This window comes from Schistocerca cancellata, chromosome 5 (genome assembly GCF_023864275.1).
Source record: "Schistocerca cancellata isolate TAMUIC-IGC-003103 chromosome 5, iqSchCanc2.1, whole genome shotgun sequence".
NCBI classification, from domain to species: Eukaryota; Metazoa; Arthropoda; class Insecta; order Orthoptera; family Acrididae; genus Schistocerca; species Schistocerca cancellata.
The window spans coordinates 563,994,454-564,012,031 of NC_064630.1; the positions used below are offsets into that span (position 1 = coordinate 563,994,454).

General features: G+C 41.6%; 1 protein-coding gene across 2 annotated transcripts in view; it reads left to right on the forward strand.

Annotated features, from left to right (window-relative positions):
* Positions 1-17,578, forward strand: part of LOC126187851 (adhesion G protein-coupled receptor A3) — a 173,234-nt gene that overhangs the window by 38,905 nt on the left and 116,751 nt on the right. For both annotated transcript variants that reach the window (XM_049929165.1, XM_049929166.1), the window contains exon 3: positions 1,072-1,143. In XM_049929165.1, coding sequence (XP_049785122.1) covers positions 1,072-1,143 — 72 coding nt within the window. The remainder of the gene's footprint in view (positions 1-1,071; positions 1,144-17,578) is intronic.

Sequence of the window (17,578 nt, forward strand, 5' to 3'; positions counted from 1 at the left end):
AGCTACATTTTGATGGCGTGGTTTATATGTTAGCCAATAGCTATCTACTGGCATCTTTGGCAACTTGCTCTCTGAAACTTCTTGGCCAGTCTGAGACTTGAGCCTTGAGCATGACCTCTTGCAGGCAATACTTTTACTGACTGAGCTATCAAGGTGTGAATCACAATCCATCTTCACAGCTTTACTTTTGCCATTATGTCTCTCCTACTTTCCAAATTTCTTTCTGTAAACATGATCTGTATTTTAGGCTTTAACACTTCTAAAATTCTATCAGGACACCGATTCCATCCTTAAACTTTTAGGAAGTGAAATGTAATGTTTTTTGAAATGGTTGCAACTACGAACACATTATAGTTTGTACACTTTAGTTACATTTATTTTCCATCTTTTTGTTCAGAGGACTGTAGTGTTTCTTGATAATCTTATCTCTCTCTCTTTTTAAAGTTTTGTGTTTGTTAGTACATCATTCTTATAAATGAACAGATTTAATTAATTCGGAAGGACGAATGAACACGCTGTCGGCACCTTGAAGACTACAGTTTCAAATTTTTTACCCCATTTCGCCGTATCACATTCCTGTTTTGTAGGCTTCCATCTATTCCATACATTGTTCTAGCTTTTAAAGGTAGCAAATCTGTGCCACTACTCTTTTAGCCTCTCACTCCTGATCAGAAACTCCGAAGGCTTTCTCTCTTACTTCTGTTGTTAAAAAGGAGCTCACTTATGTACATTTGTCTCCTTTGTGTTTCATACTCAAGGAAAGAACTCCAAGCACCAGAATCCTGCACCTTTGCTGTGGATCTTCTGCTATTTTTTAGCAAAAAAGAAGATTTTTATTCCACCAAGGACTTTACATAACCGTATTTAGTATTTGAGACCATAAATGTAGATAGTCTAATGTGCTTTTATAGAACATTTATTAAAAAATCCATTCATTTTTAGTTAGTTTAACATTTTTACACAGCACTGTAATTTTTATATATCTTTTTTAGGGCTGCATTTCTTCAGAAGAAGATTTATTTATTTTTTCTTAATAGGCTATACATATTTAATGCATTGTTTTTGTTTCAGGGATCTGAGCCGCAACTTCATTTTTAAAGTGGAAAGTGGAGCATTCATGAATTTAACTAACTTGAAACGTTTGTAAGTATTTAATAGTTTTATATTGCATTAAGATAGTGCCACAGCTTATATGTAGCTCTACTTGAGTATCTTGGCAGTTTATTCCTAGCAAAGGAAAGCAGCAAGATAATATGAACATTTTCGTTACTTGTTTTCTGTCTTATTTGTAATTAAGTGGCAATTTCAGTTATTTTATTCTTTGTCTGTATTTCAGGAAGTGTTCTGAGCTACTATTACATTTTTAAATGTTATGATTGTGTGTTTATTTACTGTCATGTTGCTTTCTAGAGACTAATTACTGATGCCTGTTCTATTATTATATGAAGGGTAGTCAAATAGTTCCCCGAATTTCGTTATAAGTACTTATTATGACAATATAGATACACTTTTACTTAATACCCTTCAAAATAGGCTCCTTCAGTGCACACACACACGTTCCACTGCTTCTGCTATTGCTCAAAACAATGATAAAGGTCCTTTCAAATTTCAGCTGTTGCGTTGGTTTTGATGCCTTCTATGGAGGCAAAATGGTTACCTTTGAGGCCCTTTTTAAGCTTGTAGAAGAGCCAGAAATCTGCCGGTGCTAAATCCAGCAAGTAGGGAGACCAATACAAGAGTGGAATGTTCATTTCTGGTAAGCCATGTCCCCACAAGTGATACGTGGCAGCGAACAATGTCATGATGCAGTGTCAACCTGGCTTGCCATTTTGAGAGATGTTTTCTTAAAATTGCCTCTCTCAGTCATTTCAAAACCTGTACATAGGAAGGGCCATTAACAGTTTGTCCAGCTGGTACAAATTCATGGTGCACAACACCTTCATTGTTGAAAAATGCAATAAGTATCACGTTTGTTTTGGATTTGATGGGACATGCTTTCTCTGGTCAATAAGAGGGTTTTGTGTGTCATTCTGATGCTGCCTGTTTTGCTCCAGGTCATACATGTATTCCCAGGTCTCATAATCAGTAATGATTGTCTCAAGAAACATCAGGTCCTCTACACTTTTTATCAAAAAACTTGGCCACAGTCAACAAATGAGTTTCCATTTGGTGCGGTGTCAGCATCTGTGGGACAAACTTTGCACCGACATGTTTCATCTTCAAATTGTCTGACAGGGTGTATGAATGGATCCAAGTCTAAAATTCTTGTGCCAATTCATTGATAGTCGTTTGTGAGTCTGATTGATTAACTGTTTGACTTGCTTGACCATCTCTTCCTCTAGAGGTTGATGGTCATCCAATTTGATGCTCGTCTTCCAGCGATTCCTGCCCATCCCAAAATCTTAAAAGCTTCCCATAAACGGCTGTTTTCTTCAAAGCAGCTTCCCCATAAACTATTTGTAAGGGTAAATTTGCCTGATCTGCAAATGAATTTGATGTTCACCCTTTGCTGGAACTGTGACATCGTGCCACCAGATCACCACACTCTGGTACCTGTAAATAAACAAAAAACACTAAACAATTTATTGCAGAGAAATCAAGAATAATTAGTTAAATCAGAGTAATTAATTAATGCAGCCTAATATGAGGTGCAGGAAAACAATTACAGAGAAATTTTGGGAACATTTTGTTGTTGTTGTTGTTGTTGTTGTTGTTGTTGTTGGTGGTGGTGGTGGTTTTCAGCCCAAAGACTGGTTTGGTGCAGCTCTACAAGCTACTTTATCCCCTGCAAGCCTCTATATCTCCAAATAACAACTGCAACCTACATTATTATGTATCTGCTAACTGTATTCATCTCTTGGTCTCCCTCTACAAGTTTTACCCATCTCCAATATGAAATTGATGTCTCAGAAAGTGTCATCAACTGATCCCTTCTTGTAATCAAGTTGTGCCACAAATTATTTGTCTCTCCAATTCCTTTCGGTACTGCCTCATTAGTTACGTGATATACCCATCCAATCTTCAGCATTCTGACGTAGCACCACATTTCAAAAGCCTCTATTGTCTCCTTGTCTAAACTGTTTATCATCCATGTTTCACTTCCATATGTGGCTATGTTCTAGACAAACACCCTCAGAAAAGACTTCTTGAAACATAAATCTATAATCAATGTTAACAAATATCTCTTTTTTCAGAAGTAATTTTCTTGCCATTGGTAGTCTACATTTTATGTCCTTTCTACTTTGGCAATCATCAGTTATTTTGCTGCCAAATGGCAAAACTCGTCTACTACTTTTAGTGTCTCATTTGATAATCTAATTCCCTCAGTATCACCTGATTTAGTTTGACTACATTCCATTATCCTTGTTTTGCTTTTGTCAGTGTTCATGTTATATCATCCTTTCAAGACACTGTCCATTCTGTTCAGCTGCACTTCCATGTCCTTTGCTGTCTCGGACAGAATTACAATTTCAGCAGCGAACCTCACTGTTTTCACTACTTCTCCCTGAACTTTAACTCATACTCCAAATTTTTCTTTGATTATCTTTACTGCTTGCACAATGCACAGATTGAATAACATCAGCTATAGAGTACAACCCTGTCTCACTCCCTTCTCAACCACTGCTTCCGTTTGACGTCCCCTGACTTGTGTAATTGACATCAGGTTTATGTACAAGTTGCAAATAGCCTTTCACTCCCTGTATTTTACCCTGCTACCTTCAGAAATTCATAGAGAGTATTCCAGTCAACATTGTCAAAAGTTTTCTGTAAGTCTATAAGTCCTATAAACATAGATTTGCCTTCCCGTAACCATCTTCTAGGAGAAGTCTTTTTATTGTTGTACTTGGTTTATGTAGCAAAACTTAAGTATCACTGAGCATACAGTGACATGTTGGTTGGAGAAACAAATGCCAGTTTTTTGTGGTCAATAATGACTAAGTTCACACAGTGAAAGGCTGGATAGAAACAGAGTCCGAAACACAACAAAGTCGTCATAAGCATACAAGATCAGTCCAAAGTTAATACCAGAGAGAGAAAACTATAAAATATTAAATGGCGTGTTCTGTTGGCTTCAAGTTATACTAGGCAAGTGCCAATCTGTGACCATACGCACGTATTTAAGCACAGAAATCCACCAGAGAGTACATCATTTGTACTCTCAGCTCATGCTGTCTTTGAAGCCAACAGGAACAATATATCTTGCCAGTTGCAGTATCTCATACCCCATATCAATACCGTGGCTTGGAAAAACACACTGTCATATACAAGACCCCTTCCTCTTAATCAGCATGCAGGGCCATAAGTGGTCAGGCTTTTGCCTTATTTATTGGGGAAAGGAAAAAAGAGGTGCTGGGATTCCTGCGAAAAGTCCCTGCGACAGCTCAACACCAATATTGGCTGGCTCTTGGACATGTACTGAGGAAATATGCACTTGCTAATCATATGCCCTTGACGTGCTTTTTGGGCCTATGTGTGTCAGGTGTGTTTCAGAGGGAATGTGGGGACTGGAAGTGCCTCCACCTCCAGGGACACCTCATTGCTCGGCAGACTGGTCTCTGCTACTATGCTCTATTCAAGAACATGGGTGGGGGGGTAGGAGAAAGGGTTGGCAAGTGATGGTGGAAGGAACCGGAACTGGATTAGGAGGTGGCAATGGTTTGTTGTCATCCCCCTTCCACCTAGGTTGTTGTAAGCAGGGGTGGGAGCAGAGATCATACTGTTGGTAGAAGGTAGGCTGAGGGGAGCAGACTTGTTATGGCTGTGGTTGCTTACGCTTGCTCCAAATGGCTGCAGGGGAGGAAGGGTTGCCACGACCAAGCTGGTTTCAGTGCTGAACTAAAATCTATTTACGGCCAACTAGTGCTGGACAACAATCTATTTATGGCTGACTGTGACTTTGAACATCTGTTTCTCAATATTGCTGATGTTGATGCCTTTGGTCCACTGTGGTTTCAGCTCAAAAGAGGAATCTATTACCAGGAGTGCCTGTGCTTTAGTAGGTGCAGGTACACGGACCATGAGCCCTCTGGGTCAGGTGCAGCAGATTGAGTAAAGTATGTGAGCGTCTTTGCAGCTGCTGTGCCATTCTGTCTGGGAGCTTGGAATGTGGACCAAAGAGTGATATCAGTGGCTTATGTGATGAGGTGAAAAATGTAAAACTACTTTACACCATAAATAACTGACCGTCACACCTCCCTGATTTTCAAATAACTGCATTAACTGCAGCTCTTCCACGTTACCCAAAATGCGAAGATTGTCTACGGCCATGACGTGAAGCCCCTTAGCCCCTTCTTGCTAAGGTATGACAGAGGTACTTAGCCCTCATTTAAAAAGAACTGGCAGGATGGCAATGCAGTCCATGGTCTCGCAGCTGCTCAAATAAATCCTGGAAAAGTTGTAACTGCTGGTCACTCATAGCCCCTGTTGCAATTATATCATCCAAATAGATTATACATTGTGGGATACCCTGAATTAACTGTTGAGATACCTCTAAGAAATTGTGGGAGTGCTTATGATTCCAAACAGTAATGTGTTGCAACTATACATGCCAAAAGACATAATAATGACTAACATCTGTTTTCAGAATGAGATTTTCACTCTGCAGCCGAGTGTGCGCTGATATGAAACTTCCTGGCAGATTAAAACTGTGTGCCCGAGTTCGAGTCTTGGTTGGACACACAGTTTTAATCTGCCAGGAAGTTTCAACGTCTGTTTTGTATCCCAATGACAGGCAATTGCGAACAGGCATCAGCCAGATCTATTTTTGAAAACAAATGAGCCCCGGCCAACTGGGTAGGAATTCCTCTGACCTAGGAATCAGATAAAGATCTACATGTGGCTAAGAATTTACCATAATTTTGAAATCACCACATAATGTAATTGCTTCATTTGCAGCTTAATGACTGCCAATGGTGCTGCCCATTATTTTGAAGATGCAGGCAAAGTGACATAAACTGTGATGCCTTTGTAGTTCAGCCTTAACTTGTTAGTACATAGCAAATGACACTGGTATCCTCTGCAGAACCAAGTGTTTCTTGTAAAACATGATATCGGGATGGGCAATGACATCATTGGTGCCTGGTGTCACAGTATGGACACAGTTTATTTGAACTGGTTTGCTGGGGGTTATGGACAATGATGTGGGGGATGAAACAATGGTGAACGAAGAGCTGTTTTCTGTATGAGTTTACCAATGATGAATGAAGCATTAATTACCTTACCAACTATCGTATATTGCGCCATGAGATTACAGGATGGCCTGTGCTCTGTGAACCAGATGATAATATTGACTGAGTGTTATCAGCTGATTGATACTCAGTCAGCATGTTACTCGATGTAACCCATCTTAACATCGCTCAATATATCCTGTCTTAACAATGCATAATACTTGCAGATGCTCTCTGTAAACATTGAACATAGGTAACAGTTGATCCACTCCCTCCAGCTTTGTTAACATGTACCCCTTTGAATTGCAGTTCCAGGAAGTCTTGTCATAGTTACAGTTTTGTCCAATTGTTGTACTTATTCTTTTGTAAACTTTGTTTTTAAAATATTGTTTCTTGAAAAAATATGGTTTTGTACACCCATACGTTCTTTTTATATCTATCACTATCATCATCATCATCATCATTATTAGTGGCAGCAGCAGTAGTAGAAGTACTGCCAGAATTAACTTCATTAGTTCATAGTCAGTAGTATTTACTCACATTGTCTCTTAGACACTATGCTCATAATATTAAAATTGTTATTTCTTAAGTAACTAGGAAGTAAAAAATTTGCTGTATGTGTGAAACTCTGGTCCGATGGAAGAGAGGATCTGATGGCCCTAATCACATCAGGTTACATAAATAAAATAAATTATTTGGATGCTTATTTTGTGCATACAAATTGAGTTTTCAGTTGTAATTCTGCTCTGTGAACAAGGATTTATTCTCTCTTGATTGTACACTGTTCACTTTTGGTTCTGAATTTACTATTGGCATTGTAAAACTGACCGACATTTTATCCCAATTGTACCATTGTTTCATGTTCTTTCGGTTTTTAGTTAGGAACACAGTCATAATTTAAAATATATTTCACGAAAACCTGCCGTAATATAAAAAGGATAGGTTGCTACTCACCACAAGGAGGAATCATTGAGTGGGAAACAGCCACATTGAAAAAAAAGGCTACTAGATATTAATAATAACTAACAATCCTTTTTCAGTGTGATTAATAATATCTGACCATCTTTTTTTCAATGTGCCTTTCTGCCACTCTGTGATGAGTATCAGTTAAACCTTTTCATAGTGTTGTCACTCTTTGCTGGAGTTTACATTTTTTCATGGAAAGTTATGGACTTCCTTTGAATTACTTATTTATTGATTATTTCAATGTGCAGGGTGCCGCAAGCAGTTTTCTTCCACTGCAGAAATTTATTAAAGTATTAGTGCTTGTAATATGAAGAATACCAGCCAGATTGTGTGGAAGTAGCAGCTATTACCAGTTGATGCTGGTAACACATGATTTTTCATGAATACATACTGTGGCAGTGCATATTATTATTACTGTTCAGCAGTTACTATTAACAGCAACACTTATTGAGATGCTGGTAAATTTTCACTGCTTTCTGAAACCATCCTTTCTTCAGTGCTTGTGTTGCATCCTGCCACAGGTCCAGTTCACCAATACAGAGTTGGCAAGGCCTGCGCAATATGAACATTGAAGACAGTGTGAATCTTGATGTTGTTTTAATTATTCTAACCAACCTTTATAGTGGAGATGCAGAAACTCCTTGGCTGCTTACAAGGGAACCTCCCCACCGCACCCCCCTCAGATTTAGTTATAAATTGACTCAGTGGATAGGCCTTGAAAAACTGAACACAGATCAATCGAGAAAACAGGAAGTTGTGTGGAACTATGAAAAAATAAGCAAAATATACAAACTGAGTAGTCCATGCGCAAGATAGGTAACATCAAGGACAAATTGAGCTGAGGATCGCCGTGGTCACGTGGTTAGAGTGAGCAGCTGCAGAACGAGAGGTCCTTGGTTTGAGTCTTCCCTCGAGCGAAAATTTTACTTTCTTTATTTTCGCAAAGTTACGATCTGTCTGTTCATTCATTGACGTCTCTGTTCACTGTAATAAGTTTAGTGTCTGTGTTTTGCGACCGCACCGCAAAACCGTGCGATTAGTAGACGAAAGGACGTGCCTCTCCAATAGGAACCGATTCCTTCACAGGAAAACGTGTCTGATGTATTCTATACGACACTGGTGACGGCATGTGCGTCACATGACAGGAATATGTTGTCGACCCACCTAACTTGCACACTTGGCGAATGGGTAAAACGATTCTTCTACCTTGCTCGATTTAGGTTTTCTTGTGAGTGCGATAGTCATTCCCAAAAAAGTGATGAAAACATAAGAGTTTGTCATATAAACTGCAACAAATGAATGCAACAGTTTCACAGTCACAGAGTTTTCCCTGTGCTCTGTCAAAACATATGTTTTTTTCATTTTCAAATGTTTCTGTGTGTAGACCGTCAAATCCTGCATATGTCCAAGCAAATCTGAACATGGCCTGGACTTTTGGAGAGCGAAGTTGATTATGTGTGAGTGCCTGAACTTTGATAATTGTCTGAAAATAAAAAATGAAACTTGTCACTCGAGAGAAGACTTGGACCAAGGACCTCTCATTCCGCAGCTTCTCACGCTAACCACGGGACCACGGCGCTCGTAAGCTCACACTTCCTTGATGTTACTTACCTTGCGCATGGACTACTCAGTTTGTATATTTTGCTTATTTTTTTCATAGTTCCACACAACTTCTTCCTGTTTTCTCGATTGATCTGTGTTCAGTTTTTTTAAGGCCTGTCCCTGTGCCAACTTATAACTAAATCTGAGGGGGGTGCGATGGGGAGATTCCCTTGTTAGAATGGTGTGGGCAAGTAGTGGCAAAGAGTTGGTTTTGGCAGGAATGATGCACCGAAGTAGCGGTTTATTGTTGTTGTTGTTGTCTTCGGTCCTGAGACTGGTTTGATGCAGCTCTCCATGCTACTCTATCCTGTGCAAGCTTCTTCATCTCCCAGTACTTACTGCAACCTACATCCTTCTGAATCTGTTTAGTGTATTCATCTCTTGGTCTTCCTCTACGATTTTTACCCTCCACGCTGCCCTCCAATGCTAAATCTGTGATCCATTGATGCCTCAGAACAAGTCCGACCAACCGGTCCCTTCTTCTTGTCAAGTTGTACCACAAACTCCTCTTCTCCCCAATTCTATTCAATACCTCCTCATTAGTTATGTGATCTAACCATCTAATATTCAGCATTCTTCTGTAGCACCACATTTCGAAAGCTTCTATTCTCTTCTTGTCCAAACTATTTATCATCCATGTTTCACTTCCATACATGGCTACACTCCATATAAATACTTTCAGAAACGACTTCCTCACACTTAAATTTATACTCAATGTTAACAAATTTCTCTTCTTCAGAAACTCTTTCCTTGCCATTGCCAGTCTACATTTTATATCCTCTCTACTTCGACCATCATCAGTTATTTTGCTCCACAAATAGCAAAACTCCTTTACTACATTAAGTGTGTCATTTCCTAATCTAATTCCCTCAGCATCACCCGACTTAATTCGACTACATTCCATGATCTTCATTTTGCTTTTGTTGATGTTCATCTTATATCCTCCTTTCAAGACACTGTCCATTCCGTTCAACTGCTCTCCCAAGTCCTTTGCTGTCTCTGACAAAATTACAATGTCATTCGCGAACCTCAACGTTTTTATTTCTTCTCCATGGACTTTAATACTTACGCCGAATTTTTCTTTTGTTTCCTTTACTGCTTGCTCAATATACAGATTGAATAACATTGGGGAGAGGCTACAACCCTGTCTCACTCCCTTCCCAACCACTGCTTCCCTTTCATACCCCTCGCCTCTTATAACTGCCATCTGGTTTCTGAACAAATTGTAAATAGGCTTTCGCTCCCTGTATTTTACCCCTGCCACCTTTAGAATTTGAAAGAGAGTATTCCAATCAACATTGTCAAAAGCTTTCTCTAAGTCTACAAATGCTAGAAACGTAGGTTTGCCTTTCCTTAATCTAGCTTCTAAGATAAGTCGTAGGGTCAGTATTGCTTCACATGTTCCAATATTTCTACGGAACCCACCAGTTTTTCCATTCGTCTGTAAAGAATTCGCGTTAGTATTTTGCTAAACTGATAGTTCGGTAATTTTCACATCTGTCAACACCTGCTTTCTTTGGGATTGGAATTACTATATTTTTCTTGAAGTCTGAGGGTATTTCGCCTGTCTCATACATCTTGCTCATCAGATGGTAGAGTTTTGTCATGACTGGCTCTCCCAAGGCCGTTAGTAGTTCTAATGGAATGTTGTCTACTCCCAGGGCCTTGTTTTGACTCAGGTCTTTCAGTGCTCTGCCAAACTCTTCACGCAGTATCGTATCCCCCATCGTATCGTATCTTCATGTACATCCTCTTTCATTTCCGTAATATTGTCAGCAAGTACATCGCCCTTGTATAGACCCTCTATATACTCCTTCCACCTTTCTGCTTTCCCTTCTTTGCTTAGAACTGGGTTTCCATCCGAGCTCTTGATATTCATACAAGTGGCTCTCTTTTCTCCAAAGGTCTCTTTAATTTTCCTGTAGGCAGTATCTATCTTACCCTTAGTGAGATAAGCCTCTACATCCTTACATTTGTCCTCTAGCCATCCCTGCTAAGCCATTTTGCACTTCCTGTCGATCTCATTTTTGAGACGTTTGTATTCCCTTTTGCCTGCTTCATTTACTGTGTTTTTATATTTTCTCCTTTCATCAGTTAAATTCAATATTTCTTCTGTTACCCAAGGATTTCTACTAGCCCTTGTCTTTTTACCTACTTGATCCTCTGCTGCCTTCACTACTTCATCCCTCAGAGCTACCCATTCTTCTTCGACTGTATTTCTTTTCCCCATTCTTGTCAATTGTTCCCTTACGCTCTGCCTGAAACTCTGTACAACGTCTGGAGGAGGAGGAGATTAGTGTTTAACGTCCCGTCGACAACGAGGTCATTAGAGACGGAGCGCAAGCTTGGGTAAGGGAAGGATGGGGAAGGAAATCGGCCGTGCCCTTTCAAAGGAACCATCCCGGCATTTGCCTGAAGCGATTTAGGGAAATCACGGAAAACCTAAATCGGGATGGCCGGAGACGGGATTGAACCGTCGTCCTCCCGAATGCGAGTCCAGTGTGCTAACCACTGCGCCACCTCGCTCGGTACAACCTCTGGTTTAGTCAGTTTATCCAGGTCCCATCTCCTTAAATTCCCACCTTTTTGCAGTTTCTTCAGTTTTAATCTACAGTTCATAACCAATAGATTGTGGTCAGAGTCCACATCTGCCCCTGGAAATGTCTTACAATTTAAAACCTGGTTCCTAAATCTCTGTCTTACCATTATATAATCTATCGGATACCTTCTAGTATCTCCAGGATTCTTCCATGTATACAACCTTTTTTTATGATTCTTGAACCAAGTGTTAGCTATGATTAAGTTATGCTCTGTGCAAAATTCTACCAGACGGCTTCCTCTCATTTCTCTCCCCCAATTCATATTCACCCACTATGTTTCCTTCTCTCCCTTTTCCTACTCTCGAATTCCAGTCACCTATGACTATTAAATTTTCGCCTCTCTTCACTACGTGAATAATTTCTTTTATCTCATCATACATTTCATCAATTTCTTCATCATCTGCAGAGCTAGTTGGCATGTAAACTTGTACTACTATAGTAGGCATGGGCTTCATGTCTATCTTGGCCACAATAATGCGTTCACTATGCTGTTGGTAGTAGCTTACCCTCACTCCTATTTTTTATTCATTATTAAACCTACTCCTGCATTACCCCTATTTGATTTCGTATTTATAACCCAGTATTCACCTGACCAAAAGTCTTATTCCTCCTCCCACCGAACTTCACTAATTCCCACTATATCTAACTTCAATCTATCCATTTCCCTTTTTAAATTTTCTAACCTACCTGCCCGATTAAGGGATCTAACATTCCATGCTCTGATCCGTAGAACGCCAGTTTTCTTTCTCCTGATAACGACGTCCTCTTGAGTAGTCCCTGCCCGGAGATCCGAATGGGGGACTATTTTACCTCCAGAATATTTTACCCAAGAGGACGCCATCATCATTTAACCATACAGTAAAGCTGCATGCCCTCAGGAAAAATTACGGCTGTAGTTTCCCCTTGCTTTCAGCCGTTCGCAGTACCAGCACAGCAAGGCCGTTTTGGTTAGTGTTGCAAGGCCAGATCAGTCAATCATCCAGACTGTTGCCCCTGGAACTACTGAAAAGGCTGCTGCCCCTCTTCAGGAACCACACGTTTGTCTGGCTTCTCAACAGATACCCCTCCGTTGTAGTTGCACCTACGGTACGGCCATCTGTATCGCTGAGGCACGCAAGCCTCCCCACCAACGGCAAGGTCCATGGTTCATGGGGTAGGTAGCAGGTTATTAATTTAATTTAAACAGATTCATTTCTCATAAACATGTTGATATGTGATGTGTCTGACCGAGTAGCCCTTGGTATACATTATAAAGTCAGATAGTTTCCCCTAGATTCAGTTAGAACCTCTTCTCAAGATCCTACTCTCGTTACACACACTACAATTTCTATCAGAGATGAGTGCATTTATTGCTACTTGTTCTGTGAAGTACTGCTTCACTAGTCACTTGGGCTAAATAACACTAGTTAACAAATTTAAACTTCTTTCTGCATCTGGTTTGCAAATGAGTGGATTTACCTAATTTTGGGGTGCTGAATACACTGGTAAAATCAGTTTTTCCTCTATGACATCACATTTTGTAGATATACAGCAGAATAAAAAATGGCAATAGCAAAAATTGACGAAATTAAGTCAAACAAAAATACACATTCAGAATGTGTGAAATCAATACTATTTTGTGTGTATATATGGGTATGATGCCAATGAAAGGTCCTAATTAGTTCAGAAGATGTTTTCACCTTTAATTGTCTTTGGTATCTGAAAAATGTGACAACGGAGCTCTTCATTTGTTTGCCATTTCATCACTCTCTCTAACAAGACCCCAGCCCCAGCCATAGTTACCCATCATCGAAGGGTTCCAATGGCCTTGGTAACGATGTTCCATGATAAGAATGTCTTGGTGAAAGCATTCACCACACTTATCGCTTATGGCTCCCAAATTTTCCGGGAAGAAATCAAGGCGAGAAATTAAAAAGTGAATTTTAAGCGACATTCTACACCCCTTATTCTTATAGTTGTCCAACCCATCATTCACAATGGTGACATAGTTTTTGTCTGTTCTGCTATCCAAAAAGCCCTTCACAATTGCTTTATAAGAAGACCAAGCAGCTAATTGGATATCTGTGAGTTTGGTATCAAAGGTTGGATCTTTCAGCAATTTTCTTATTTGTGATCCAGCAAATATGCCCTCTTTCAGCTTTGCCTCGCTTAGTTTGGGAAACTTTTCTTTTAAGTGATTGAGGGCCTCACCCTCTTAATCCAGAGCTTTTACAAAGTTCTTGACAAGGCCCAACTTGATGTGAAGGTGAGGCAAAATGATTTTATTGGGCTCAACCAATGGGGTATTGTTCATATTTACGTTTCCAGGAATATATGACTTCCTTATAGGCCATTCCTTGACTGTATAGTGGTTCTTGGTGTCAACGGCTGTCCCAAAAGCACAAAAAGCAGCAGTATTTCGTGAATCCAGCATATAAATCTGTAAGGAGTGCAACAACTTTTAAATCACAGCAGAGCTGCCATTCATGATCCCTATATTTGATTGCCTCTAGCAGCAAAGCCATGGTTTCAGTAAGTGTCTTTCATGTCAACTGCGTAAGCCAAAAGTACCATTGGAAATGCATTGCCATTATACAGTAGCACTGCTTTCAAGCTGGTTTTACTGGAGTCAATAAATAGTTGCCACTCCTGTGGATTATGTTGTACACCTAGCTTCATCATCAGACCATTGACATCTCTACATACACACATTGAATTCTGCCTATCGAAGCACCTCTTGATCTGAAACAGGAAATTTTTGTTCCTGGAGCTAGAATGTTCCGTTGTTGTAGTCTCGACCCTAAGAGTTCAGCTTGCTGTTTCGAAAATTTTAGATCGCGAACCAAATTGTTCAATTCCTTTTGATTAAAGAGCTAAAGAGCTGAGGCGAAGTGTCATGATATTGAGGGCAGTACACTTCTATATGTTCAGTACTTTCTGATTCACTTGACATGGTGTCTGGTTCTGTGGCTTTCCAGTTACAGACAAGAACAGGCAACCCCTCATCTTGGGGCACAGACAAATGCACTGAAGATATATTTGGACACTTTATTTTATGCCTAGTTTTGCTTGAATGTCCCAAAATATTTGTAAGACACAAGTAACAGTCTGAACAATGGTCTTTAGGCTCATATACCACACCATTGGAACAGTGAATGGCATGGCTCGGCGTTTTCATTTGAACCACTTGATTAAGGTTGTTGTACAGGTTATGCAGGCAATATGAGGTGCCAAATTTTTATCTTGATCACCAGCAGGACAATCAGAATACAATTTATATGCCCATCTTCTGTTTCTTCATCCTCGGTGGCCTCCATCCCTTCCTCTCCAGGGACCACTCCTCTTGCTCCTTTGCCAGCCATCCTGTCCGCCTTCCCTTTCCTCACCCTCGGTGGCTCCCATCCCTTCCGCTCCAGGGACTGCTCCTTCTCCTCGGCCAGGAAGACATCCTCTTCTCTGGCTCCTTCTCAGAATAGGAGGCTTGCAACGTCAGATCAGACGAAAGACCCACACTCCAAGGGCCCCAAAGCCACTCGTTCTCTGTCCGATCCCGACATCACTGCCACCTATTCCCTTACTGATAGCGCCTCCACCTCCCTCCAAGAGAGAAGAAGCAGCACAAGTCAAAGGACAAGGCTTCCCCGACTTCCCAGGGGGCTTTGCCCCCTCCTCCTCATCCCAAAGCAGACTCAGTTTTTATGGATGTCACCCCATCCTTGTCGGTGATGATTATTGACCGAGTGGCATGACCTCCTCTCGGCTTCTTTACATCTAACCTGCACCTCACCACATGATAATCCAGTGGAATTGCAACAGGTATTATTGTCACCTACTACAATGCCTTGTTTTCTCCTGTTCTGTGTTCTGTCTAGCTCTTCAAGAAATGCACTCTCCAATGTTTCATGGTTGTTGGGAATTCTGTCAGAACCGTGCTGGTGCCAGGATAGTGTCTGGAGGGGTCTGCATTTTGGTTCACACTGATGTCATTAGTGACTGGATCCCTATTCATACCAACCTGGAAGCAATAGTAGTTAGAGTGCAAAAGACTCCAGCAGTCACTGTTTGCAATGTGTACCTTCTTCCAGGTGAGCCACTTCCTTATGTTGAATTGTCCACCTTAATACAGCAACTCCTGCCTCTTTATCTCCTGCATGGGGATTTCAGTGCACACCACCCCTTGTGAGGGAGTGCCACTTCGACAGGTATGGTTCTTGTAATTGACCAACTTATTACAGACTTTGATTTGTGTCTTCTCAATGCCACTCACGACCTCCTCCCCTGCTCTTGTGGCTTCCCTACGTTGGTCAGCCCATGATGATCTTTGTGACAGTGACCACTTTCTGGTCTGTCATTCCCCTGCCCCCACACCGGCCGGAGTGGCCAAGTGGTTCTAGGCATTAGAGTCTGGAACAGCGCGACCACTATGGTTGCGGGTTTGAATCCTGCCTCGGGCATGGATGTGTGTGATGTCCTTAGGTTAGTTAGGTTTAAGTTGTTCTAAGTTCTAGGGGACTGATGACCTCAGAGCCATTTGAACCAGGCCCCCATGTTGGGCATTCCGCAGGGCCAATTGGCCTTTATATGCGTCTGTTGTGCACTTTGACACCTCTCTCTCGAATTGCATTGATGAGGTCATGCAGGGCATCTCTGCCACTATTCTTCATGCTGCTGGCACTGCTGTCCCCCTATCCACAGGCCTCCCTCGTTGTCGACCAGTGCCATGGTGGACCGAGGACGTGGCAGTTGCTGTCCGGGACTGCCGATGGGCGCTGCAGCAGTTTAAACAACACCCTTCACAGACCAACCTCCTTGCTTTTAAGCGTCTCCATGCAAAGACTTGTTACCTTATGAAACAAAGTAAAAAGGAATGCTGGGAGTGCTGTATTTCCTCCCTGGGGACACACGCCTCTTTATCGCAGGTTTGGTACAAGCGACAGTCAACTGTCCAGGGCCTTGTCCTCCAAGGTGCTCTATGTTCTGCTCCATTGGTCGTTGCAGAACATCTTGTGACACATTTTGCGAAAGCATTGGCATCCTCTTCCTATCCTGCTACCTTTCTGTAATAGAAACGCTGAATTGAACAGACCTGCCTCTGTTTCGACCCTCACCAAGCTGAACCCAATAATTAATAATTCACTGAATGGGACTTCATGGAGGCTCTTACCCCTTTACCTGATATGGCCTGGCCAGCCGCAATGGCCGGGCGATTCTAGGCGCTACAGTCTGGAACCAAGCGACTGCTACGGTTGCAGGTTTGAATCCTGCCTCGGGCATGGATGTGTGTGATGTCCTTAGGTTAGTTAGGTTTAAGTAGTTCTAAGTTCTAAGGGACTGATGACCTCAGAAGTTAAGTCCCATAGTGCTCAGAGCTATTTGAACCATTTGACATGGCCCCAGGCCCAGATTCCATCCACAACCAGATGATCCAACACTTGGACATTATGCAGGTGCAATGTCTACTCAGGGTCTTCAATCCCATTTGGCTCACAGGTGCCTTCCCCTCAAAATGTTGAGACAGTACAGTTGTCCCCATCCTTAAGCACAGGAAGAACCTAACATTTCTTTACAGCTACCACCCGATTAGTCTGGCGAACGTATTTCGTAAACTGCTTGAGAGGATGGTTAGCTTCTGATTGTGTTGGGTACTCGATTCTCAGGCCCTTTTGTCCTCATATCAATGTGGCTTCAGGGAAGGACCATCTACAACTGATCATTTACTGAGGTTGGAAACTGCAATCTGACAGGCTTTTACTAACCACCGGCACCTTGTGGGCTTCTTTGATCTACATAAGGCATACGACATAGCTTGGCACCATCTCATTTTAGTTACCCTCCATGACAGGGGCTTTCACGGCCCTCTTTCAATTTTTATCTGTGAGTTATTAATCCCTCTGCCTCTTTGGGATTCAAGTTCGCACTTTACTCAGCACCTCTCGGATTCAGGAATGTCCCACTGGGTTCTGTGTTAAGTGTCACACTCTTCCTCATAGCCATGAAAGGGCGTGCAACCTTTGCTGGGCTTTTGGTGGTTATCCTGGCATTGTATGTCGATGATCTTTGCTTCTGGTGCAGCTCCCACTCGGTAGCATCTGCTGAGTGCTGGCTCCAAGGTGCCATCCAACGGGCCTCTGCGTTGGCTCTCTCCCGTGGTTTCCAGTTTTCTCCCTCCAAAATGCAGGTTATGCATTTTTGTCATCGACCCGCAGTGCATCCTGATCCCGAACTTTATTTAAGTGACCAGCTCCTAGTGTTGTAGCACAGTCC